This window comes from Arachis stenosperma, chromosome 1 (assembly GCF_014773155.1).
Source record: "Arachis stenosperma cultivar V10309 chromosome 1, arast.V10309.gnm1.PFL2, whole genome shotgun sequence".
Lineage (NCBI taxonomy): Eukaryota > Viridiplantae > Streptophyta > Magnoliopsida > Fabales > Fabaceae > Arachis > Arachis stenosperma.
The window spans coordinates 9,108,167-9,136,093 of record NC_080377.1 but is presented as its reverse complement, the minus strand read 5'-3'; the positions used below and the strand labels follow the sequence as shown (position 1 = coordinate 9,136,093).

The following is a 27,927-nucleotide window of genomic DNA, read 5'->3' as shown; positions in this document are numbered from 1 at the left end:
GTCTCATGAAGGAGTCAAATCCTACCACCATCAGCAACCTCTGAAGTTACAATAGGATAAGTTGCAAAATGATCAGACCAAAAAAATAAAAAATAAAATTAATTTTTTTGGTTAATCCCTTTTTTTTTTTTTTGTTCTTTTCCTACAAAATCTGTACCAGGAAGTTATTGATTACAAATTGTTTTGATCCCAAAACAAACTAATTCAAACATAAAACATGCACTTATTTTCGTAACACTTACATAACTACAAAATCAATAATATTATTTACCTTCCAGTTCTCTATAAGTTTTATTACATTGTACTAACAAAAAGAATTTACATAGTGAAGATGAAATCAAATCTAACAAACACATAGTTTCCTGATCCAATAACTCACACTATGCAGCATGAAATCTTCTTCTATCTTGGCTTGATGCTTGGTATTACTCCACTAACAAGGTCACTACCTGAAACATCTCCTGATACAAAAGGAGTCTTTATAGCAGAGGATGAAGATGGTGTACTTGTACTTAACTTTCCTGAATCACTGGTTATTGATTCGGCTTTCCGGGTATCTGATTCTGGCATCATGGACCATATGTTTTCAAGCTCCCTAACCACCTCTGCCATTTTAGGCCTGGCTTCTGGCTCGTCTTCGCAACACTTCAGGGCCAAGGTCAAGAATTTTTCTACATGCTCAGATGGATAGGACCCCATGCGGTCATCAATGATCGAAAATATTACGCCAGATTGATACGCGACATTAACCTACCATAAAAAAAACTATGTCATCCTCAAGTATCATAGAATGTTGTCATATGATAAGAGATAGGAAATAATTAAGATTATTTATTCACATGGTGAGTTTGATCTAATTACAAATGTTTATAGGTAAATACCTCTCTAACAATGTTCTTGCCATGTGAGATTGGTTGCATCCCAGTCAAAAGTTCCAGAAACACAACCCCAAGACTATAAACATCGCTTTTATCAGTCAACTTGTGAGTTAGGAAGTACTCTGGATCAAGATAACCCTGCATATAAAAGAATGAAAATTAAATATAATTTCAACTTTAACATGAGCAAGTCCTATCACAAAAGCCTTTCTTACCGGGGTGCCCTTTACCACTGTGGAAACATGGCCAGGGACAACTCCTTCAAGATCAGGAACTGGAGCGAGCCGCGAAAGTCCGAAATCAGCCACTTTTGCTGTGAACTTAGAGTCCAATAATATGTTGCTGGCTTTAACATCTCTGTGGAATATTGGAGGATCAGCTTCAGTGTGTAAATACATAAGACCCTTTGCTGATCCTAGCGCAATCTTCAATCTCATGGCAAAACTCAGAGGCTCTTTTGCTGTAACTGTTGTAAAACATAAGCATACACTTAAAGAGATACAACATAAAAGGAAAGTAAAACAAATTATCCAAAATAGCATTGAGCTTCTTATTCGAACCGGATAGTGTACCTGAAATGTGTTCCCTTAGTGTACCATTCGGCATGAATTCATAAACCAGCATCTGCAAGCACAAAGCAACAATCCAAATGCAAGAATCTTAACAGAAAGGGAGTTCACAATGATAAAAAGAAAATGGACTTGCAAAGCATGTACTAAAATGGAGCATAGAATGTTTAAACTTTCTGAAATTAAAAGCTAAAGGTACCTGTTCACCCTCTTCATCACAGTATCCAAGGAGAGACACAAGGTTGCGATGATGTAGCCTCGAAAGTAATGATATTTCTGTGAGGAACTCTTTCTCACCTTGCAGCGACCCCTCCTGCGCACGTTTAATGGCAACAACGGTGCCATCAGAAAGAATACCTTTGTAAACCTTGCCATAACCTCCTTGTCCTACTTGAGAAGAGTTGCTAAAATTGTTGGTAGCAGCAGATAATTCTCCAAAAGTGAAGGCCCTTACACCATCAATTTTTATTGAGATCTTAGATGCTGCAAGTAAAGAGAATCAAATGTTAACATATCCTTTTATATAAACTCAAGCTTCATGCACAAGGCACTTGTGATAGGTGAAAGAGCAAAACTAAAACTCACAATGACGTCGCTTCGAAACTACAGGATGATCTTTCAACTTCACTCTTAATATAAGGAGTGTAACTATTGCAGATAACGTCACGGCGCAGGCAATTGATCCTAAGATTATGCCAGCCAAAGCACCTGTACTTAACTTTGAATTTGAAGACTTGGGGATGACCACTGCATAGAAAGAATTGTAATAACAGCTTAATCTATATAGATAAGACTTTGAATTTGTCATTCTCACTGAGCTAAAGAAAATGTGACCCAAGTTTTATTGTGATTGTCAAGCATTAAATCAAATTTGAAATCGAGACTTACCACCCTTGTAAGGATCAAGGAGATTGAAGCCAAGTAACTCATAAGGACCAAACAAATCACTGTCTTGAATGTGCCATCCAGTGAACATGGTCATGAGCCGTAGGAGCTCGGTTGTATTGAAAATATGAGAGCTGCTGTTACCAACATAAACTGGAAAAAGCTTCAAGTCCATTCTCAACCGAGGTCCGGCTTGCCAATAAAAACTAAATTGAAGCTGATCCATCTGTATACTAAGACCTGTACTCAGGTATTCCTGAAAGGAAAGCACATATGGTCGAAAATCCGAAAATCCAGGACTTTTCAGTCGATAACTGACAAGCAATGGTGCTGCACAGAAACAGTCCAAGGAATATTCGAAAGGAGGAGGGCACGCTTGAGCAGGGCATGAGCTGGAATTTGTTGATACAATGCCATTTGTGTTATTGTCAGCAGTCTCAGATCCACAGAATTGAACCAAGGACTTATTATTTGAGCATAGAGGATTCCCATTGAGCCTGAAATACATCAATTTTTGCATTACAATGTGACAAAGTAATTTATAAATGATCATATCTAATGCTCATCACCACTATATATAATTAACAAGCATAAAAAAGATCGTAAGCTGGTATATTAGAATTATACGAGAGTGTGACATTTGGAGGAATATCACTAGTGCCTGATATGCTTGTAAGGCTATTGTTTTGCAACTCCCTGCAAGATGAGAAACATATGCTTAGCATTTCGGAAATTTCGATAACATCTATAAAAAGGAACATGAAAAATGTCAACAACATCCAAAAAATATGAAAACCACAGATAAACACTCTGAAATACACATCTAAGGGCCAAAAATTGTAGAATTCATCACTTCTGATCTTACAAGATAAATTTTTTGCCATTCAAAGTCTTGTTCTGCCAAATGGTGGAAGAAACACTGCCTTTCAATAAATTGTTTTCAAGTGACCTGCCAGAGAAGATGATAATTTAGTCGAAACTCAAAAATCATCATCTACTTTACAACATGATGCCATGATTGTTCCATAGAAATATTATCTTACCAAGCAATTCAAGGTAAAATGTTTGAAAAGGATGCTAAATAGAAAGAAACTTACAATCTTTGAAGAACAGGAAGACTAGAAAAGTAGGAAGGAATAGTTCCAGTAAGCTTGTTGTTCGATAAATCACTGCATATATTAGTGGATATCAGAAACTAAAAGTAAAAGCATTCTATATGCAAGGAAAAATATTCACACAAAAGAGATCCTTACATGGTTGTGATGTTGTTGGAAAGCTTGTTGCTAGGAATTGATCCATTCAACTGATTGGAACTGAGGTCTCTGAAATTTTTATAAATAATAGTCAGTAAAACATTTTCAGACTACATAACTCTATTTATCATCACTACACATGGTACAAAATCTTATGTTAAATGAAAATTAGATCACGGAACTTACAGATAAAGAAGGCGGGGTATCCTGCTTAAATCAGGAACTGGTCCTCTCAAGTTGCAATTTCTAAGACTCCTGATAAAACCAATCAACTAAATTAAGAAATTTTATTAAGCAGAGGGAGGAAGAAACAGCAACAAAATTGTGCCTACAAATATAGCCAAAAAGAAAATGGAAAGTAATAAAAATAGAATATGGCATTGTTCTTCAATTATCGGCTTCAACAAATTACTAAGCCATCTAAAAAGGATTTTATGGAGGGATTTTTCAACATTCTTTATGACTATTAGACTATTATAAAATAAAATTTTGTTTCCTACATATAAGAAATCAATCACCAAGATTATCAAAATCTATTGCATAGCAAATTCACTTACATTTTCAGCAGTTTTGACATTTTGCCATAAGAACTTGGAATAGTATTTCCCTCAAAGTTATTGTTATCAAGTTGACTGCAAGAACAAGAAGATTCGAAACAACAATTTAGAAATATAATTTTACAACAAGACTCTGTGCTTTTTCCCAAGAAAAGAAGATGGAAAGAATAACAAACCATACATTATAAGTAAGTTTGGCAACTTGTAGAGGTCACTCGGAAGATATCCTGTTAATTTGTTGTTATCAAGAAGACTGCAAGTCCAAAGATTTTCGCATCACAACGAAGGATAAAACAGAATCAAGAAAGTTATTTGAATGGATGTAATTATATCAATGATATCCAGTCATCATCAACTTACAGATGAACAAGACTCGGCAACCGGGAAAGCTCCGGTGGGATTTGTCCGCTAAGTGAATTATTGTTCATGTGGCTGCTCCATCAAAGGGAAAAAGATGAAACCATTATGGTAACAATACAAGTGAAGTAGAAAAATTAATACTAATTGAACAACACTTTGATCTTAAAGAACCTTACAAGTGCTTTGTCTTGTTCAGGTTTGCAAATGATTTAGGTACAGGCCCTGATATATTGTTCTGATCAATTTGTATCCTATCCAAATTCGGAAGATAGCCGAGCTCATCTGGTAGTGAACCAGTTAAGTTGTTTCCATTCAGAAGCCTACAAAACCAATAAAAAACTAAAATTTGAGAAAGAATTTGAATTATTTTTTCTTCTATAATCTTATAGGAACCAGAATTCAAAACTGATTCACAGACAAGGATATTTATGTAACAAAGTGATTCAAATTTACCAAGGCAATAAAACAACCTTGTTATTGAACCAAATGGTGACAGAAAAAAAAACACAAGCCAAAATGGAAATCTCAACTTACAAGAGTTGCAAAGTTTTGATTTCACCGATTTCCTTCGGAATACTCCCAGTTATCTTGTTCCACATAAAGTTCCTTAGAGAACAAAGAAAAGCATATATCAGAGGAAGAAGGATAAATTAACAGCTGCAAAAAAAAGAGTAAAAATGGCATCTAGCAATTGCTAAATTGGAAAACCATTCACAATATTAGTCCTTTCTTAAACATCAATGTAGACAAAGTCTTACAATCTTAACAAACGGGTTAAGTTGCCGAGCTCGGGTGCCAAATTTCCTGTCAGGTTCAAACTCAGTAATTGCCTACAAACAAGAAAAACAAATGGAAGCTTAGAAATGTTCTTATGGATTTTATGGAAAAGAAATGTCAAATAGAAGATAGAGGCCATACAGTTCTTGAACATGTAGATATCCATCATCCAATGTTTCATTGTAGCACAAAACTCCTGTCCACTTCGATGTACACGGATCATTATGTCCCCAGTTGCTCAAATTTCCATTAGGGTCATTCAATCTTTGCTTTATGGCATTCAATGCTTCAACTACATATTAAAACAAAAGCAATCATCTCATCATCAATGGAACAAACAGTTACGTACACTACACATTATGAGCACTGCTTCATAAAGTTTTTTTTTTTTTATTACTTGGATAATTATTGCAAGGGACACATGAATATTGCATTTGCGCAAATGTTTTTACTAAGTTTTTCTTATGATCTTTAGCACAACAACAATTATACACAGACAAATTAATGGCCTGGAAATATTCACTTCTAGAAGAAAAGCATCATGGAATATATATATATATACAAACCAAAATGAAAGTAGAAGGGTAAAACCTTCAACAGGGTCAGTGATATTATTCTCCGCCGAAACATGTAGCAAGTAGCAGCAGAACCACAAGATGAAAAGAACTTGATGCTTGCAACCCTTTGAAAGATACATCCCAGCAAAGTAGATATCAACAAAACTCTTAAATGTTTCTCATGAACCAAGCAAGCTACTTTTCTCTCTCTGAAAGCAACAACTTAGGTAAGAAACATCCATGGATGCATAAAAAGCCTAAGTTCAAAACTAAAGAAGAATATCCATTTTAGATAAAACCCCATGTATGCATAAAGTACAGAATCTACAATAGTTATCAAACTAAAAGGCAAAAGCAATTCAGTGTAGAAAACCAAGGCATATCAAATCAAAGAAGAAAATAACAGAATTAAAAGCAAAGTCAAAGCCAAAATGCAAATACAAATAACTATTAGGCTCTTAATTTAGAAAGTAAATACTTGGAGACACAAAAAGGAAAAAGGATGGCAACTAAAGAAGAAAATTTGAGATAGCGGCTGAATGTTTTGATCAAGAAAGAGTCTAAATTGGAATAAAAAACTATCCAAAAAATGCAAAAACCACTAGCACAAGAGGTTAAAGCTACCAAAATAAGAGCTGAATATTATGAACAAAAAAGAATCTAACTTGGAAGCAAATGGTATAACTAAGCAAAAACAAAGACTTGGGGTGGCTACAATCAAGATAATTAACAACTGAATACTATGAACAAAAAAGAAGCTTTGAATCAAACACTATGAACAAACACATGGGGCGTCAACTATAAGTTAAAGAAGAAAACCAGCATATAAAGAAGAGTACCTGAGATAATTAAGAGCTAAATATTATGAGCAAAAAAGACTCTAACTTTGAAGTAAATGGTATGAAGAAAGCAAAAATTAACACATGGGGTGGCAACTATGTATCGATGGAACCAAATTAAATAAGAATACCTGAGATAACAGCTATAAAGAAAGAGAATAATGATATATGAAGAAAGAAAACAAAAATTTAAACTAACACATGGGTGTAGTTGCAGCTAAAGTTACCAAAAGAGAGTGAGGCGTGAACATATGATGAAAATGAAAGGGATGAAGAAGAGTGAGTAGGAGTAGGACCAGGTCAGCACACACAACAAATGCAGCAGGAAATGTAGGTGGTGGAGTTGATGATGAATGCATTGCCATCACTGTCATGAAAACTGTAGCTTTTTTGAATCCAAATTCAATGGGAATTTCTCAGTATAAAATAAAGGGAGAAAATGGTTGAAACTTGAAAGAGAAAGAGAGGTATAATAATAATAATAATAATAATAATAATAATAATAATAATAATAATAATAATGTGTGTAGTTGAAGACTTTGACTTTTGTGGGGGATGAATGAAAATTGAAGGAGGAGAGAAAGAAGAAGAGAAAGCAAAACCCCCGAATGAGACAGCTGAGACAAGCAATGAATAAAAAAATTGAGTGAAGAAAGACGTAATACACAAAATGTTTGATATTTCTACATCAAATCAAAAGCGTACCCTGGATAAATAGACAATAAATAAAAGACACGCATTATTTAGTAACGGTTAATTATAAAAAAGGTGAAAAGTTAGATGTAGTTAATAGTTGAGAATGATTAAATAATTTGATAATTTTATTAATTTGTGAATACTATGGATTTGGATTCTCTAAATTATAAATTTAAGTATGATCTATCACCATTTATTTTATAGGTAGAACCAAAACAAAACATAAAAGAGAAAACATTTAGCAGTGAGTATTGTAACACTAATAACTATAAAAATGACAGCTGTATATAGAATTTGAAGAGATAGCTGGTATGATAGCTGTATAAAAAATATGAAGAGATAGTTAGTATAATTTTTTTTTTTCAAAAAATGGTAATTTTCGTGATTACAAGTTAATAACTCACAAGAGGCTCACTCTGTACTTGAGGAGCATAACCTTCTTCCCTCATTCCTACGTTAAGTTTTCTTAGCATGTCATAAATTTGATCAGATTCATGATGTAATCTATCACAAGCAACAAAATTATGAACCTCATTCCTTAACTCAACCATACTTCGCCCTACAATCTTCTTCAACCTATTTTCCTTTACCAATTTCCTAATATTTGCAGCATTATGCCAATTCTTTTCCCCACAATAAATATTTGATAAGAGTACATAATACCCTGCATGATTAGGGTCTAAGGAAAAAAGATTCTGAGCTGCAAGTTCTCCCATATTTATGTTTTGATGAATCCTACATGCACCAAGCAAGGCTCCCCACACGTTAGCACCAGCTTGCATTGGCATGCGATTGATTATTTCCAAGCCCTTATCTAGCTCTCCAACCCGGCCAAGAAGATCAACCATTATGGCATAGTGCTCTGAATTCGGCTTCAATTGGTACTCATTTAACATTGTATCAAATATCTTTATCCCTTCTTTAATTAAACCTGCATGACTACAAGCAAACAGAATAGAAAGGAAGGTTACATTATTAGGCTTAGCATTTGAACTCTCAACCATCTCGTTGAATAACTTCAATGCTGCTTCTCCTTGCCCATGGAATCCATAAGCTGCAATGATTGAGCTCCACACAACAACATCTTTCTGTGTCATTTGTTTAAAAACTGTGTTAGCCTTATCTATGCTACTACATTTTGCATACATCTCTATGAGAGATGCGCCGACAAAAATGTTATTATCAAATCCACATTTAGTTAAGAAACCATGAAGACAAACGGCTTGTTGAAGAATCCCCAAATCCGAGCTAGCAGCAAGAATCTTCACGAGGGCGATTGCATCGGGTAGGGTTCCAGTAGATAACATGTTGCGGAAAATGCCCATTGACTTGTGAGCCATTCCAATTTCAGCATACCCACTAAACAAAACAGCCCAAGAAACTACATCCTTCTCTGGCATTCTGTTGAAGAGGCTAATTGCATTATCAGGCTTAAAGCATTTCATGTACATGTCCATAAGAGCTGTAGAGACTGCCATATCCAATTCAAGACCATTGTCAATTGCTAATTTGTGAATCTTCATACCCTCTTCCAGATTGGACATGTTAGTGCATGATCGCAGTACACTAACAATAGTAACCCTGTTGGGTTCAACTCTGTTATCAATCATTTGATTGAAAATATCTAATGACTTGGTTTCAGCTCCATTATCAGTATAACAAGCAACCATTGAGGTCCAAGATATAATATCCTTATCAGGCATTTTCTCGAACAAGTTATATGCACTCTTGATAGAACCAGTTTTTCCATATAAATTCAGCAGTGCATTGATCAAACATAACTTAGTGTCATAACCCCTTCTTTTTACATATCCATGTATACTTCTTCCAAGCTTAAAATCCAATAACTGAGCACAAGCACAAATAGCACTAACAAGTGTCACTGGATCAGGACTCACATTCTCTGACACAACCATTTGTGAGAAAAATGCAAGTGCAAGTTCAGGATCGCCGCTTCGTTCGTATCCTGTAACCATTGAAGTCCATAGAACCACATCTGGATTTGGATACTCCATAAACACTTTTTCAGCATCATTCATTCGTCCACATTTCGAATACAACTCAATCAAGGCAGATCCCACAAACACATCCTTATTCATTGCCTCTTTCTTGAGAAACCCGTGAATCATTTCGCCCAGTTTCAGCCTCTGCAAACCAACGCATGATTTCAAAGAAATTGATACTGTGAAATTGTCAGGTCTTTCCTCAGCTGATAAAGCACATGCATTCATCCGATGAAACAGGCAGAGTGTCTCTACCCATTTTCCTTCCAAACAATAGCTCCTAAGCATAGCATTCCACAGATGGACATTTCTACAAGGTGATTCTTCGAATAGCTTATATGCTTCTGTAACTGAGGCATGTTTAGCATAAAGAACATTAAGATTGGTAGCAATGAAACTATCATGGGCAAGGCCCAATTTCAAACACTTGGAGTGCAACTGTGCAATTGATATCTTACTGCGGCAAGTTCCCAATAGCTTCACTAAGAGATCCCTCCGGTGCATATGTAAAATGGCTATTGAGTTCTATAACTTGAGAAACAAAACCTTCCGTGGTCTTTGACGAGCAGAGTATGAAGGAGAGAGGGAGCAAGAATGTGACGCGGAGAAGCTGGCGGACGCAACGGATGACAAAGCTGGACCAGGCAAAGAAGCTGCGACACGAAGAAAAGGAGTTGGCCAACGGCGGGACGGCGGCGGCAATGGAGCTAGGGTTTGTCACCTCTTTTCTCTCCTTACAAGATTGGAATTTCTAATACCTCCATTATACACATTACAAATATTTCGTTAGCTACTCGTATTTTTTCCTAATATAAAATATGGATCTGAGCAGCAACGTTATTGGATTGGATCTGATCTGCGCATGAGAAACAGATCCTCTCAATTTTATAAGTGCAATTAAATAAATATGGGAGAGAATAATAAAGGATTAAAAATCATACTTTATATTCTAAATTTTTTTTTAATAATGGAGAGAATTTATTCCCCCACACATGAGATTGCAGATTTTATATAAGTACCTCCATATAAGTAAATATTCTTTTCATATTTTATTTTAACTAATAATTATTATATATGTTGTGTTATTTTAATTTATTATTTAAAAAATTTAAAAAATATATATTTTATTAATTTTTTAATAAAAATAAACTTTTAAAAATATTTTTGTGTTTTACAGATATATTCGATATTCGATTTGATCTTTTTCACAAATGTGTAGATCAGATCGGATCCAAATTCAAAAACTGCAAATATTAGATTCAATCTAATAATTTTAATGTGAATTAGATCGAAATTTTAGTTATATTCGATTCAATTCACATTCACCCCTACTACTTTTGACACCCCTACTACTTTTCACAGTGTCAAGGCCAGAGAAAGAGCAAAAAAGAAAAAAGAAGAAAAAAAAAATATATATATATATATACCTATTTTTATATTTTTTATACACTATCATATTAGTTATTTCTTCGTATTTTTTATATAACTATCACTTATTAGTATTACATAATACTTACTAAATTAGGAGTATCGAGAATATTAATAGTATTTATATATTAATAGATTTAATTAAAATTATTTTTTAATAATTCTTAATCATCAATTTATATGAAGCCAATTGTATCTAAATTTTTATTTTATAAAAGTGTTATGTTGAGTTATAGTTTTTAAGATGGTTAAATAATTTTAGTAACACTAATAAAGTGTTAGTTAAAATTAAAGAAACATAAGTGTACAAAAATGTAAAAATTATATAATCGTTGTAGTGACAATAATAATAACCAAACCTAGACTTTATTATTAATTCATTATTATATGATCAATATCTTGCACGCGTTGTTGTTGTTTCTAACTACTAATGTCGAGGCATCTTTCTATTGTTGTTAAGTTCCATTATGTTTTATAAAAAAATAATATATATTAGCATAACTTAAATTAGATTATTTTTTCTTTATTGATAAAAAAAATATTGGTATAGACACGCAAAATATAAGGTAGAGTGAATTACATATTTCACTAAAATTAGAAGGAAAAATCGATTTTAAAATATAAGTACCTTTATAAAAGGTTTAAAAATCACTAAAATTTTAAATTACTCTTCATTATTAAAATATAAAAAAATTAGTATATACAAAAAAATAAATTAATAAATACATTAGTTTAAATAAGTGTCTTTTTATTCTTTTGCTTTGATATTTTACAATTAATTAAGAAATAGTGACATGGCATGTTAAATGATCATATGATCATGTAATTTGAATTTTCTTTTATGAGTGAGATTAGGATTGAACTTTTAACATTTAACTAAGAGAAACTGAGTTTTTTAAATTTAAAAAAGAAAAAGAATAACATAGCATATTAAATATAGCAAGATTATACACACTTTGCATTTACTATTATAATCCATTACGTTCGTATTTAATGGAAACAATTAATAGAAAAAAAATTACATCAAAATCTATCTATACAAAAAAGTGTAAAGAAAATAAAAATAGCTTAATAAATTAAATGAAAGAAAAGTATTTATATATGAAGCCATTTCCTTTTTTTTTTTTCTCTCCAACATTCAAAGCTATCTATACAAAGTTCACTCTAATTAAAGTCTTAGAGATAAAGATCTAAGCTATGAATACTTTGAAAGTAGTGCAGGTTTGTGGTTATAAAATTCAGTCTTTTTGCTCTTTTGGCTATAGTTTGATGGAAATAGATCCTTTCTAATTTTTTTAACATTTAATAAAATACAGTATAATTTTTTATTTTTAATTTTATAAATAAAACTAAAAATAAATAAAAAAATAAATAATTATATTAAATACTAGATATCATCTATTTTTTTTTTATCAGAAAAGATCTACTCCCATATAGTTTGATATTATCAGTTCTTGGTTGGAATTAATGTATTGGCCATCTTCCAACTACCGCCTCATTTGGGTGATGACTGATGAGCGACAAATTAATAAATAGCTTTCTTTCCTTCTTATTCTTAGTTTTTTTTTATCAACATGGATTTGTTAATTTGTTTACTTTTTAGACATATCCTATGTGACATACAACTCATGTGTGAAAACATTTTCAGGAATGTTCTCAAATACAATAACAATTTGCCAAAAGAAATATTAAAATTCTTAACAAAAAAACAAGTAATAGCAAAACCAATCTGCCAACAATAATCAAAGCTTTATCCGATGGGTCAACCGCTTGGATGAATAATATTCTTGTGCCTTCTCATCAATCATATATATATATATATATATATATATATATATATTGGTTAAGAATGCGGATCGGATCGAATAAGATCAAATTTGATATGGTTAAAATTTCATTCGATTCGATTCGAACTAAAATTATCAGATCTAATATCCATAATTTTTAAGTTTGGATCCGATCCGATCCGTACATTTGCAGATCAAATATATTCATAAAACACAAAAATATTTTTAAAAATTTATTTTTATTAAAAAAAATATCAATAAAATTTATTTTTTTATTTTTTAAATATGTTTACTTTTAAAAAAATATTAAACATATTTTTTTAAATAATAAATTAAAATAATACATATATGATAATTATTAGTTGAAATAAAACATAAAAAAAATATTTATTTATTTATTTCTTTATTTTTGTAATGCAGATCGAATATGCAGATACCTATATACAAAATCTATAATCCGATCATATTAGTATGCGGATCAGATCCAATCTGATAGTCTTGTAGATTGGATCTATATCCACAATTTTCGAATCGAATTCGGATAAATATTGCGAATATGCAAATCGAATTCGATCCATGAACATTATTGATTTTATTAATAGTTTTGTTTAATTTTTTTTATTTATAATTATTGATTTATTGCCTCTTTATTATTTGACTGAATTGTCATATCTATATGTTGAATATAGCATTTATTATTAGACACTTATTCGATATGTGTTCTTTATTTAAGTGTGGTAATTTAAAAAAAAATACTTGGATACATCTATATACGATTACATATATATGTCATAGTATACTAACATTTTTTATTAATACATTTTAAATGAATTCAAAAATAATATATATTATTAATTATTAATATCTAAGATGATGGTGGTGCGGTAATAAGTTGTGATAGCAATGGTGGTCATCAGACCACATGCCCACATGGTGGTGGTTGCTATTGCGCATGCTCCTGAACAAAAATACGAGGAAGAAGATAAAAATATTTATGTAATATATTATTGAGTGAATATCTTATTCGATTCTTGATAATTATTTCGAAAAGACAACGGAATAAAAAAAACACTCAACTCGATTTCTGATATTTATTTTAGGATTAATTAGTCCTCGTACAAAAAAAATAACATTGACTTTTTTTGGCACAAGAGCTAATTCGTCCATAAAAATAAAATTCAGGAGCAAAATTTGTATTTTTTTATGAAGGACCTCGTTATATTGTCGGGGACTATTTTAAATTTTTTTTAATATTATTTTATCTTAATATTTTTTTCCTACTTAGACTATCATTATTTCAAATAAAATTTCCCCCTCCATAAAGCATTATCCATGTTATGCGGTCTCCACTTTCAAGCGGCAAAGGATCGGATATAGCACCCAAGAATGAAGAAGGTTAGATAATTAGATAAAATATAAACATACATTTGAATTTTGATTTCTTTAATTTATTTATTTAATTTTGTGTTGGGATTGAGATTGTGAACTTTTAAACTAAGCAATTGCTTGTGTTTTGGTAATTGGTATTGACCAAGAAGTAGGAAAAAGATTTAAACAAAAAAAGAACCATATAGCAAGAGGATTAGTATACCAAAAGCATTGCAATAATATCATCATTACACCAATATATTTTATATAAATAACTAAGTTAATTATTAATTTGTAGTATAAATATTGATTTGAATTAGTTCTTTTTTAATAAAAAATATTTTTTATTAAAAAATAAGTACTTTTATTAAGTTTTTACCATATTTAAAAAAATAGAAGTAAAAAAAATGTCACCAATCGAAAAAAGAAGACATTAGTATTTAGTCACCAATTAAAAAAAAAAAGCTAAGATCAGAGAGACTCGAATTGAATATAGTCAACCAAACAAATGTGATCACATTAGTCAAGTTGGTTAACATATATTATAAATTGGTTAATAATTAATTAATGTGCCATTCCAAGACTTCCAGCTCTTCTTCACTGCTTCACAAGCTCTGGATGGACATCAAAAAATTCAATTAAAGAAAATATTGATTAGTAAACCTTTTATTTTTCGAAAGTATAATTTATCAGAATTAGTTTTCAAAATATAATTTTTTTAAAAATTGTAATATATGTTTGATAAATCTAACTAAAAATAATTTTTAAATTGAAACACAACAATTATATTTATAAAACAATTTTTAAATTTATAAAAATAATTAACACAAATTTAAATATATAAACTAATTTCAAAAAAAGTGCTGTAATTTTGAAAAACTTAAGCATATAACCTTTTTATACATCTTTTCAGAAAAACTTTATCAAACCTTAAATTCATTTTAATTTGAGAGAGTAATTGAACAAGTCAGGCGTAGAAAGCTTCAAACCACTATATATTAATTCTAGATAGATTCCTTATGCAAGTGTTCATATTGGTTTACACTCCATCGAATATGACTTAATAATTATAGTAAAGTAAGTGGTTAATACTATATTATCAGTGGGGAAAATCAAGTCAATTAGGTGAACCTGTAGCAGGAAATTAAGCAAATCTGAACACAATCTATATATAGGTGTCGGTGGCAACTAAACTTAATTAAAAGATATTTTTTAATCAGACTCTATTACTAAAAGTTTAATAATAATTTGATCCTAAAACAATTGCAATAAGTAAAGACTTTAAATTTAAAAAGGAAGACCGGAAAAGGAAAAAGATGAAGAATAAAATTGAAAAAAAAAGAACCAACAAAAGTTTTATTATAAAAAATAAACTTAAAATACTTGGTGTAAAACCGAAACCAAAGACAAATGTTAGGAATCAAAGTATATATTTTTCGATAGTAATTATTAGAATATAGGAGTTTTAAAATGACATGAATATTAGAAAACTAGCAGAATTTATTATTGTTTGTGAATAATTAATTATTAATATTTAAAAGTATAAATTAAAATATAATTGGCAAATGTAATGTACTTAGTTATTTGCTTATAAGAAAGGTTTAATTATTTTATTGATCGTTATAGTTTTGTAAAATTTTTAGTTAGATTCTTATATTTTTTTTCTTTTTAATTAGATCTCTGCACCAATTTTTTTTTTAATTCGGTTCTTTTTAATAGTAATTGGCTTAATTGTATAGGGATCCAATTAAAAATAAAAATTGGTGCAGAGGCTCAAATAAAAGAAAAAAATGTATAGGGATTCAATTGAAAAAAAAATTGGTGCAGGAACCCAATTAAAAGAAAAAAAAGTATAAGGACCTAATTAAAAATTTCGCAAAACTATAAAGATCAACAAAGTAATTAAACCTATAAGAAATTATTGTATATTTCAGAAATAATTAAGCAACACTTTAAAAATTAGACAGATATTTTTGCTAAGAAAAATGAACGCAATAAGTAGTTGATTGATTTTTGTGCTATAATTTGGAGTTGAAAAGGAATGACAGGATATTTAGGAATTAAGAAGCTGGTATTAACAAGTCAATAAGAACTATAAAGAGTGGACTATTTTTTATCTTTCTAGGTGTTGATGACAATGCCAAAAATAACTACAGTTTAATTTTTTATTTTTTTATCTAATACTTAATACTTTCTAATTGTTCTATTTTATTATATTGAACTTTTTGTTTAAAAAAATTATAAATTAAAAATATATTATTAAATTAAACAATTTATATTAATAATTAAAAATATTAACTAAAAATAATAAGTTCCGTTGATATTGAATGTTTAACTTAAAAGTAGTATATATAGTTGGTAAAATGGTCTAATTTGAATGTTACTAATTATAATGTTCATTGAGGTTGAAGCTTCCAATTTTTTCAAACATGTAGGCGCATTAATTACATGAGCCATCCTTTTTGAAGGCAAGTGAACTATATATTTGAGATTGGAGAAAGCATGCCTTAAGGGCAATAGCCACCCCAAAGTCAATAATGCATATTAATTAATTCAATTATTTATCAATCTTAATAGATAAGTATATATATAAAAAAAAACTAATTTTAGTTTATTTTTTATTATAAAATGATTTTTTAACTTATTTTTAAGAAGATTTAAAGTATAGGATTGGAACTTAAAGATTAAAATTTAAAATTTAGAGTAAAATTATTATTTAAAAAATTTTATTGATATTAGCTGAAAAAAATTACTTCCTAATTAAATTCTAATTTCATTTATTAAGCATTTTTACTAGGTCAAAAGCTTTTTTTTTTCCTTTTAAGACTGTACTAGGTGAGTATATGGATCTCTTTTATATCTATAGTAAAGAATCAAACACTTAACAATGTTCAAGAATCAAGAATCATAATTAAAATCATTTATATAATAATATTCGTGAAGTTCACTTTATTGATTAAGAGGATATTCGAGAATGTTAGAAAGATAAAAAATAATCAGTCTAAAAAATTAAAATTTATTTTATTTAATATTTATTTATTATAAAATATTAAAATATATTAAATAAAATTAAAAATAATAATTTTTTTATAATTTTTAGTTAATATTTTTTTGTTACCAAATATTTTCCGAACATATTATAAGGTTGCATGCACTTATGCAATGTTAGGTGCAAAAATGTTAAACCTATCAATTATTTTTTTAATCTCCTTCCCCTGCTATAGTGCTATATCAAATTATATTAATTTGAAAATTTTGCTTTGTTTGTATTGTTATTTATATTACATTGATAAATTTACTGTATATATATGATTATTCCTTTTCTTGTTTTATTTGTCATTCCATATCAAAGACGCCTTAATAAATTCTTGCTGTTGAGTTGATGCAAGGAGTTATACTAAATTTATGGCAACATTAAGTGATATATAGTTTCCTTTATCTAAAACCATGATGGTTAAGTAAGATCATATGATAATATTTTTTTTGTCCTTTTTGTGAATAATTGATATACAGGATGCCCCCTATTGTTTTTTTTATTTAATATATTTTTTATTTATATTCTTTTTTATTTATTTATTTGTGTAGAACTTTTAATTAAAAACATAGTAAAAATAGTGAAACTATTGAAAAAAATAATAGAAAATTTTAATTGAAAACATTGGTAATTCATGAAAAAGTAAAAATTTTCTATTTTAATTCTCTTAACCAACGACTTTAACATATTCTTTAGCTAAACCTGAATCCGAGCTGAGAAAAAACTGTTGTATTCTTACTTCTGATTTTTTCCCATAAAATCTTAAAAATAATGATGAATATATACTTATAAATAAAAATAGAAAAAAAAGTATAAGGTACTAATATATTATTGGTTAATTTATTGTCAATAATAATTAATTATTATATTTTAAATACATGTATAAAGAGATATATCCAAAAAATACATATATAAAGACATATAAAATATAGAAATTAATAAAAATGTTATTAGTAACGTAGCGAAAATAAAACATGTTTTCAAATTGATATTTAATTAATAACTTCTTTTGGGTAGAGACTCATAAAATATATTATGCAAATAATGGGCATCGTCCATGATCGTTACAGCATCAAAGCGAATAATGTAAGAAAAATAATACTCAATCTCTCTTTTAAATGCACTCTAAATGTACAGAGTTGTTATAAGAGGAAACAAGAACTTAAATATAATGGCTAGTATTCTATCGGTATATAGCTTAGGAAACATTTCAAATGCTCTGGAAATTACGGGTGTTCTAATTATCTTAATCGTTAATTTCAATTAATATATATTATATATATTTTTTATAATTTAGATCGACGATTAAAATAATTAGTACATTGATATTCCTGGTGCACTTAAAATATTTCCTATAGTTTATCAGGGGGAATGGGCGAATGGCCTTATTCAATTTTGTATAATAAAAGGAGGCGGCTTATAATATAAGGATAACAAAAATAATAACTAAATAATAAAAATTATTCTTTAACAAATTAATTATTTGTATGAAAATATTTTTATATAAAAGTGATATCTGCCATATAGATATGCATTATATATATTAAGTAATTTAGTAAAATATATCAAATTATCTCATTGTTTTTGTTTATTATTTTTATATGAATATTCTGTTTTCATGTGGATAGTCAATTATACGTGATTATACTATATATTATATTAGTATTAAGAAACATGTGTATTATATATTTTAAATAAAAAATTTAAAATATGTTTTTTATTTTAAATCTTGGAGTCTTGTTTATATAGTATTTTCTTAATACCAAGTGAATTGCAATATAATGTAGTTTTGTTATAATGCATATTTTTATGATAATGTCAGAAAAATTAAAAAAAAATCAAAATTTATTTTATTTATTAATATTTATTAATTATTACTAAAATTAATAAATATTAAATAAAATAAATTTTGATTTTTTTTGTTAATTTTTTTTTTTGTTAATTTTTGTTGTTACCATATATATATATATATATATATATAAGACTTGTTTGAACGTGACATAAATGTTCAATAAGATTGAACTTTGTGCATGGATAATATAGTTTATACATGTGTAGGTTGTAAGTTCTAACGCCATGTTAAATAAAATAAAGACTACTTTTATTCAACTTGTTTTTCCTTGCTTTCAATCAGAATGTGTTCATATTAGAGTACGTATAGTTTTACTATACTAAATCATATTGCCAATCAATTACGTATTGTTTTAATATGATTTTTGTAATTATTCCTTTTACAGTAGTTTAGAATTAGATACACACCGTGTATTATATGTCTCTTCATATAGTAGAAAATTGAGAGGAAAAAAACAGGAGTTAAATCTCAAAATGATTTTTAAAATTGCATTTGAGTCTTAAAAAGGATTTTTAAATTAATAATTATCTAATTTTGTTTTTAAATTTGCACTCTAAGACTTATAGTAGTTTCTAAAACATTTTCTGCCTATCAAAAAGTTAAAACGATGTTGTTTTGTATTAATAACAAAAAAAAAAAGAAAAATTCAAACCCCTTCTTCAATCCGAACCCTTCCCTTTTTTCTTCTCCAACCCGAGTCCCTTTTCCTTCCCTTCTGTCGCTGTCTCTCGCCGGCCTTCGTCACAGCGTCGTGCCGCTTGTCCCCTCCCCAACATAGTTTTTCCATCGCGTCCATTCTCCTCTCTAACGCTGCTTTGTTCTCTCCTTTCCACTCGCATTCGCTGCACCGTCCCCCATCGTCCAACATTCAAGCATGGAGTTCCAGCGTAATGCTAGAGGAATTTCTTTTCCTTCAGACCTTTAAATTTCTTCCTCTCCAAATTGCCAGAAGATGTTAGCTAGCTGGTATGGCCAAGTCATTCTTCCTCTGAACGACTGTTTTGTCTGTTCGCATAGCTACGCCCACCACTATCATGGTTCAAGTTCATCTAAAACTGTGTTGAGGTCAGCTAGATGAGATCTCTGCCAGGTTTGCTTTGCATTTATGCAGTGAACCAGACAATTGATGATTGATTCCCCTTCTTCTCCACATCGAGGACATCTATCTTCAATGTTCGGGAATCTGTTGTAGAGCCACTGCCAAACTAGAGCACCATTACGGAGGAGTTTCCAAACAAAATGATCTTTAGAGAGCATTTCAAGTCCTAATTTGTATTCCACAGCGCTTTTTGTCTACAAACCTCAAGGAGTTGATCAATTCGGGGATAAAAGAAAACAAATACAGCTTGGTATTTGGACGTCATAAAATATTGACCAGACTTTTCTTTTGCTCAGGTAATACAATTTTCTCTTTCTCTGATAATTGTTTGAAAAATGTTGTTGGTAATCTCTGTGTTAAAATTTGTGTGAATTAAGCTAGCATTTCATGTTCTGTCATGTCTGATTAACTAGTTAACCTGTGTTAAATTTGGGTTTTCAAATTCTAAGACAAGGATCTTCAAAAATTTTAACTTTATTAGCTCTTTCAACTTGCAGAGGCAAACAGAGAAGAGACAAGAGAAGAGAGAGGCAGAAAAAGACAGAGAAGAGACAAGAGTGTGAGAGACTAGGTTGAAAAGGAGGCGAACGGTGCGACACTGTGACGGAGGCTGGCGAGAGACGGCGATAGAAGAGAAAGTGGAAGGGGAAGGGGCTCGGGCTCGGGCTCGGGCTCGCGTTGAGAAAGGAAACGAGGAAGGACTTGGGTTGAAGAAGGGGCTCGGGTTTTTCTATTTTTTTTATTAATACAAAACGACGTAGGAATTACTATGAGTCTTAAAGTGCAAGTTTATGGATGAAATTGGCTAATTGTTAACTTCAAGAACCATTTTAAAACTCGAGTGCAACTTCAAAGGCCACTTTGAGACTTAACTCAAAAGGGAAAGTATGAGGAGCCAATGAAATATTTATACAATGTATACAATGGAGGTTTATGCTCAAAAAAGAGAGAAGAATAAACAATATTAGAAATAAATAAAAATAAAATTAGCTTAGCTATCACATATTCTATAAATTTCAAGATATAATACTAAATTCTAAATAAATTGCACTTTCATTCTAAAAACCGTCACAAAATAACGACGAATTTTTATGATTACATATTGCAATGGTTTAAAAAAATTTAATTATCGTTATTAATATGAGATTTATATACACTTACGGGTATATAAAAATTAAATTCTTATTTATCTATATCCATAAAAAAATGTATACATAATTAGTAGAAGTGAAGTACAAGAAGGTCATATCATTCTCCATCTTGTATTGTATCATCAATTCATCGATCATCACGGTCATCATCATAGTCATTATTATTTAATTTGACAATTAACCAATAATTCTTATCATGCTCCTAAAACCTTAATGAGAGATACAACTGCATGTATCTAATAAGGTATGCTTTCATATCAACGAACGTAAACGGAGACCATTGGATGAAGAATTCAAAAATATCCTTTCTTTGTTGAAAATACACAAGTACATCCAAGTTGCACAAACAAAAGATTAAGATTCAACTTTGCTGCCCCATTCTCTAATTTATTATTATTATTATCATTATCATTTAGTTTGACGAGGTCTTGCAGTAGTTAATTGCTGCTCCTAACGTTGGAAAATTTTATTTTCATTATTCATTTTATGCTTATATATATATATATATATATATATATATATATATATATATATATATATTATAGAAATAAGTATAATTATATTAATTATTTTGTATATATAATGATTTTATTATTGTTTTATAAATAAAGAAGATAAGCCAATATTATTTACTAGTTTGATCCTTAATAAAAATAAAACTAATACATATTTTATTTGTACAGGGTATAATAGGAATTAATATATAAATAAAGTAAATAAAATTTTAAAATTTTATTTTTCAATATAATATATAAAAATTACCTTCCAACCCTAGTTCTCAGCCCTAAATAATAAGATTTAAGATTTAGAACAACAAATCATCAAGATAAAAAATTAAAGTTTTTCAATCATATTCATAAATTTAAGAACAATTAAATATATTTTTTAATAATTTAATATAGATTATTTTTTGAGTTAAAAAAAATCAACACCTAATTGATAAAGCTTAAATTTGTGATATTAACCAAATGGCTACTATAACTACATAAATTTGAGCTACTAATTTGGTATGATTTGATGATCTGATATCTATGAAGATGGACTACAAGATATGTGATGTATATTAAGCATAATGTCAAAATTAGGTGCTAGCTAATTGGAAATGAAGAAAGATATTTTAACATACAAAGCTTGAGGCTTTTACAGCAATGAGTTCTCAGCATTGGTCCCATTGTATTGACACCAGAACCAAAGTGTAAAAACATGAGATTTTTCAAATAATACCAGAAGTGAACTACAAAATTGGAGCAAAAAGATATTATCCAGAGGGAATAAGGAGTTAAACAAGCTGAATAGTAAACTGCAGCAACTATAAGGATCAGAGTTCTTGGAACAAGAAGAGTTAGTAATAATTAGTAGTTAGCAGATAAATATTTATGAAATTAGTTAAAAATATTTTTATAAATAGCATGACTCTTGTATTATGTATAACAATTTTAACTCAACAGCGTCACATAGAATATTATCTTTTTATTCCGTTCTTTTTATTCCCAAAAATTTAACAAGAAAAGATTTTGCAGATCAAGAAAAGAATTGAGCAACTGTGAAAACAAGAGAAGTATCGGGACAAAGAGCAAGCCTGAAATGGTTGCGGTGGAGGGCCAAGAATACAACACTTTTTCATGTTATATATCAGAAGGGATGGCAAAAAAATTTAGGATTATCCGCGACAAGAAGGCTAATGGAGATCCACAAAATGTTCACAGGACAGGACTCAGCTCCTACGAATAAGTGGAGACTGGGTGAGAATTGAAGTACTCATCTTAGGGAGACTCACAAAATTTCTACGAAAGAAAATTTACTTAAATATTCTTACATAATAATATATTATGTAATTAACTCTAATTTATTTTATTTTAATTTATATGTTAAAATATTTATGTTATGTTTACTTTGTGTTTAAATTATGTTTAATTTAAAATATTTTATTGAATTATATAAATTTTTATTATGATTGTATTATTTTTTTTTTAAAAAATTAAAATTTAATAATATCCAATTATCCATGAATATCCTGCAGATACTCATCTTTTCAACTGAGATAAATAAACAAAAAACTGTGGTGAAAATAAGACAAGAGCGGGGGACATTTTTTTTAAATGAGATAAAGGAGACGAGAAGGAATCCTCGTCTTCATAAAAATTCATTGCCATTCCTAGCTACCACCATTTAGAGAAGAGATAGAAACAAAATCGAAAAACTCAAAAAATGCCTAAGGAGAATGGATCAGTGGGAATTTAGATGTGTTAGAGATGATAGAGGAGCAATCCACAGAGCTATAAAGCCTCTAAGAGCAACAACTTAGAATAATGTGTGCAAAGGATTTTCACAAGGGTGAATCAAGAGATGAACGAGGAGCTAGTAGTGCAAGTGATCGAAGAAGAAATAAAAATGCAATCTTTTAGCATGAGAGGTTTAAAAGTGCTAGGTCCAGACGTTTCAATGGTCGTTCTTCCAGCAATATTGGAATGATATAAAAAAATGAGGTATGTGATGTTTAGGATTTTTTAACGGTTGCTCCTATCTCTAAAATAAAATCATCAGAAAACTTCAATCATCTGAGATTGATAAGTTATTATAATTTTATTTACAAAATCATCTAAAAAATATTAGTTATGAGTTTTAAGAAAGTTTTGGATAAAGTAGTGTCACCTACTCAAATTGCTTTTGTAAGAAATAAACTAATGAAAAAGTATAGGTAGACAACAACATTGCTAAATAATATAAACAATAGAGTTAAAAAATAAATTAATTTTAAATTTAATTAGTGACATGAGTAATTAATATTTAATAATAACTAAATTTAGGATTTGTTGTTCATGTTGTTCAAAAAAGTCAATGGTTATCTAACATAACCCCTAAACTAATTATTTAGGATGATATTGTAATTGTTCAAGAAGAGTTTCACATCTTGCGAAAAAAAAAAGAGGATCCGAAATTTTGGTTATTAAACTGGATATGTACAAAGCTTACAATAGATTAGAATGAGACTTCTTAGAAAAGGTCCTAGAGACTTTTGGATTCAAAAGAGGATGGTGCAACTTATCCTGAAATGCAATAAAAGTGCAAATTATAGATCTGTTACGGGCTGACCCAGACCATTTGCGGGCCGACCCGACCCATTGATCACCCGACTCGAACGGTCGGGTATGAGCAGCTCAACCAACGATCCGGACACGCGTCCTTGACAGCTCTCCACTACAGCTGTATGAGGAAGCTTCGAGGAAGGTGGGTCTGTCCTTGCGGGGCCCACTTCTGACATGGTATATATGGGGAGGGTCCTACCCCTCTCCCGAGGTACGTCACATATCATTCTCTCACCTTTTGCCTGCACGCTTGACTGACAAGAGCGTCGGAGTGTCTTTGCAGGTGACACCCTCCTTTCTCCACACGAAGAGCTCGGAACGTCGGCTACTCCACCTCCAACCCAGTAACCCGGAACTAGGCGACATCCCACCTCATCAATCAAAGTACCAACCCGAACCGTCCGGTATCTGACCTACCAAACATTGGCGCCGTCTGTAGGGACTCGACCTGAATGGACATCGTACAGGGTCCAGGGGACCATGGCCGCGGAGCGGGCCCCGAGGAGGCAGCCTCCATCGCTTCTCCCCAGGAGCGGGCGAGGTCCCCCCCGCGACGTACCGAGCCACCTTCACGAGCTCAAGAAAGACGCCCCTTTGGGGGAACTGGCGATGATAGTGCCAGGATAATGCAAGAACTGCACCATAGGGTGCAGAACCTGGAACGCCAGCTGGCAGACCAGAAACACCGACAACAAACTTCCGATCCCAACTATTTTTCGTCTCCCGAGAGTCGGGAAAGAACCTCTCACAGAAGCCGCTCCAAGCGCACTCCCACCCCAATATCGGAATCGGAAAACAGCCGGGAAGACCAAGAGCACCCGAAAAGACAGCATGACCCCTTCATCTACGCCCAACCTAAAGTGAAGGGATAGTTGTCACAAAAAGTTATACCACAAAAGAGTTTTGACAAAGGTGATTATCTATCTTTTTATCTGTTTATAATAGCATAATAAATATTTAGAATTATCAACATATTGGAAAAGATAAAAAAGTAGAACGATAATTTAAATAGAGAAAAGAGTTATGAATAAAATAGAAGAGTGAAAAGAAATGTTACTTTTTTTTATTGGTTAAGGATTAATCCGAACGCCAGACACTTGTTTAAGCGGATGAGTGAGCTGACCACTCGACCAACCCAAGTTGGTTAAAATAAATGTTACTTAATTAAGCAGATAAAGAGGTTTTGATTTAACTCGAGCTATTCTATCATATGCATTGAACATAATTAAATTCTCGAAAAACTTTTGATAAAGATTAAATGCTACGATAGCCAAGTTTTGGTAGACATTCTATAAAAAGATCGCAGAAATCACTGAAGAGCCGGAAAAAGTTAACAATAAACAAAAAAGATAGAGGGTTGGGATTCAAGGATTTTTAATTACAAAACCTAACACACTTTGCAAAACAGGTTTGGAGAATTGTAGAGAACTCGGAGGACTCGTGTGATACACCAGGGCTTACAATATACCTCTGTTTTTTTTTTTTTTATTTAGTAAAATCATGCTTGATACTTTGGACCGTTGTTTGTTTTTGTCTCAAGTCAACAAAGCCCAACGGAGAGCATATATTGACGATCTGGTTTTGCTGTCAAATAAGTCCAGACCAAAAAGGGGGGGGGGGGGGGGGGGTAAGTATTTTAGTTTTTATTTCTCTGTATTGTTTTTGGTCATTGATAAAGTATTTTATTTCCAACACTGTGAAGAACACACAAAATTGGTTCCAAACTCCGAATTATCAATCATCTCACAACAAAAAGGATGTCCCCACAGTACACCACAAAAAAAAAAGAATATCCCCTCAAGTAAAAGCTTTATGTCAAGTCCCCAAAAAAAAGCTTTATGTATTTTTTCAAAAAATATATCTATACTATTTTTTCTTTTATATATTTTTAGATTTTTTATGGTATAAAATATAATTTTTTTATTTTTCTCGATTCTTTTCATTCAATTTTAATACCGAAAATGAATTGTTGTCGCAAAAGCTTAATTAGGATTAGACTTTGTGTTGATTAAGGAAAGAAAGAAAACAAAATTGCATCAGAAAGTCAATATGGGAAAAAAATTTTTGGTGATTATTACAAATAGTTATAGTTGAAAAACCCAAAACTGGATTAAAATATAGTTGGCTCTTAGGTTTGTCGAGCTGCGAATAAAATTTATTTTAAGACTCTAACTTATTTTTCAGTAAGTTAACTCATCATGCATGTTTGAATTTTCTTCGTCATCATATAGATGTAACTTAATACAATTCATTTGAATGTTTCATGAATATAAAAAGTTTTGAATTAATAGTCAAATTAATCTTTAAAATATATAGGACATTTTTTAAATTCGTCATTTGAAAGATTTTATTAATTAAATTAATTTTTTAAAAATTATAAATTAATTATTTTTGTGTCACTCAATTAATAATTTTTGTCAACAATTGATAACATTAAACATTAACTCACATCATATATGCTATTTAAAATATCTAATTAGATACTAAATAAATATATTTTTAAAAATTTATCAATTAGTGCCGTTATATTATATTAGGATTATGATTTATATAATTAAAAAAATAGATTATATTAATAGATTTTCATAAATATATTTGTTCAGTATCCAATTAGACATGATAAATACTATGTATGCTATTAGTTAATATTTTATATCATTAATCGTTGACAAAAACTATTAATTAAGTGACGAAAAGACAAAGATAATTAATTTATAATACTTAAAAAACTAATTTAATTGATAAATTTTTCACAAAAAAATTAAAAAAATGACTAATCTTTTAAGAACTAATTCGAAGATTAACCAAAAAGTTTCTCATAAGAATTAAGATCGGTAAAGTAATTAAGTAGAAACAAATTATTAAATTAAAAATGATGTCATAGAATGCATCACAAGACGCCAAGACAGATGATGTTCAACTAAAACTTGCCTAATTGGCTAATTTCCTAGCCTTGATTGACCTATTTGATGGAGTAGATATAAATATTTATTTACTTTTATTTATCTACTTAACTTTTTGAGTAAATAATTTCATAATATAGTATCTGATTTTCTATAATGTAAAAGTATAAAATTTGATTCTTGTTTATTTTCAAAAGGGAAAAAAGTTAATATAAAACAAACTGGAAAAAAACAAAAGAAAAGCCAATCTATAAGTAGGCAAGAATTTCTCTTAACAATCACTATCCCCACTACTTAATATTGGTAGTATCCATAGAACAATTATTGTGATCATGACAAGAAAAATGGCGTGTTGCATTTGGGAAGTTAAGGACTTAAAAGTCGCGTCTGTTTCAGCGATTTAGTCCACAAGATCTTCATCCCCTAACTTGGCTTAGAATGAGGTATGGGACCATGCATATATAGAGGTTAGTTCATGGCTAATAATAATCTTTCTTTCTCTTCCTTGTCACAATAACTAGGCATTACGTACCCGCAAACATTTTAGGTTATTATATACGTAGGCCTTCCACGTGAAAATAATAATAATATACAGTTCTAATATAATATCATATCCTTGTCGCCTAATTCTTATCCAAAAATAATAAGCAGCATTAATGAGGAAAAATTAACAAGTTCATTGATCAACTATGCCAGTAAATAAGTATCCAAACTTGTCTCCATGAAAATTGATAGTCAAACCTTGAAACTTCTGTTGAAGTTTTATTTTATTTTTGAAATAATGACCATGAAGTCTTGAAGAATGAAGAATAACCATATGCATGAATTAGACTATTAGAGCTTGG

General features: G+C 30.2%; 2 protein-coding genes across 5 annotated transcripts; both read right to left on the bottom strand.

The window, feature by feature from the left end:
* Window positions 1-203: 203 nt before the first annotated feature.
* On the bottom strand, window positions 204-7,030 carry LOC130966745 (probable LRR receptor-like serine/threonine-protein kinase At1g06840). 4 transcript variants are annotated; one of them, XM_057891578.1, is made up of 21 exons: window positions 6,903-7,030; window positions 5,871-6,045; window positions 5,421-5,571; window positions 5,261-5,332; window positions 5,037-5,108; window positions 4,679-4,822; window positions 4,503-4,574; window positions 4,324-4,395; window positions 4,143-4,217; window positions 3,772-3,840; window positions 3,586-3,654; window positions 3,430-3,501; window positions 3,198-3,281; window positions 2,960-3,028; window positions 2,336-2,829; window positions 2,033-2,194; window positions 1,647-1,930; window positions 1,451-1,502; window positions 1,094-1,344; window positions 882-1,016; window positions 204-750 (listed from the first exon to the last, which is right to left on the bottom strand). In XM_057891578.1, exons 2-21 carry the CDS (start codon window positions 5,974-5,976, stop codon window positions 403-405), a joined length of 2,853 nt encoding a protein of 950 aa, XP_057747561.1. In that variant the 5' UTR covers window positions 5,977-6,045; window positions 6,903-7,030; the 3' UTR covers window positions 204-402. The 4 variants fall into 4 exon arrangements, with proteins under 4 accessions (XP_057747561.1, XP_057747572.1, XP_057747557.1 ...); XM_057891589.1 differs by lacking the exon at window positions 6,903-7,030 and adding an exon at window positions 6,875-6,898; XM_057891574.1 differs by lacking the exon at window positions 6,903-7,030 and adding an exon at window positions 6,807-6,880.
* A 699-nt stretch (window positions 7,031-7,729) lies between these two features.
* Window positions 7,730-10,227, bottom strand: LOC130940662 (putative pentatricopeptide repeat-containing protein At3g01580). Its single transcript, XM_057868876.1, has 2 exons — window positions 9,833-10,227; window positions 7,730-9,724 (listed from the first exon to the last, which is right to left on the bottom strand). The coding sequence occupies exons 1-2, from the start codon at window positions 9,876-9,878 to the stop codon at window positions 7,764-7,766; spliced, it is 2,007 nt and encodes a 668-aa protein (XP_057724859.1). The 5' UTR covers window positions 9,879-10,227; the 3' UTR covers window positions 7,730-7,763.
* Window positions 10,228-27,927: the final 17,700 nt, after the last annotated feature.

Excerpts from the sequence above, each read along its gene's own strand:
- LOC130966745 (XM_057891578.1), bottom strand. The coding sequence starts at position 5,976 with ATGTATCTTTCAAAGGGTTGCAAGCATCAAGTTCTTTTCATCTTGTGG. Across the intron at positions 4,218-4,323 it reads TTGCCAAACTTACTTATAAT|TCAACTTGATAACAATAACT; the intron begins GTATGGTTTGTT and ends TTGTTCTTGCAG. Across the intron at positions 1,503-1,646 it reads GTGATGAAGAGGGTGAACAG|ATGCTGGTTTATGAATTCAT; the intron begins GTACCTTTAGCT and ends TTGTGCTTGCAG.
- LOC130940662 (XM_057868876.1), bottom strand. The coding sequence starts at position 9,878 with ATGCACCGGAGGGATCTCTTAGTGAAGCTATTGGGAACTTGCCGCA. Across the intron at positions 9,725-9,832 it reads GCTATTGGGAACTTGCCGCA|TTACAGAAGCATATAAGCTA; the intron begins GTAAGATATCAA and ends AACATGCCTCAG.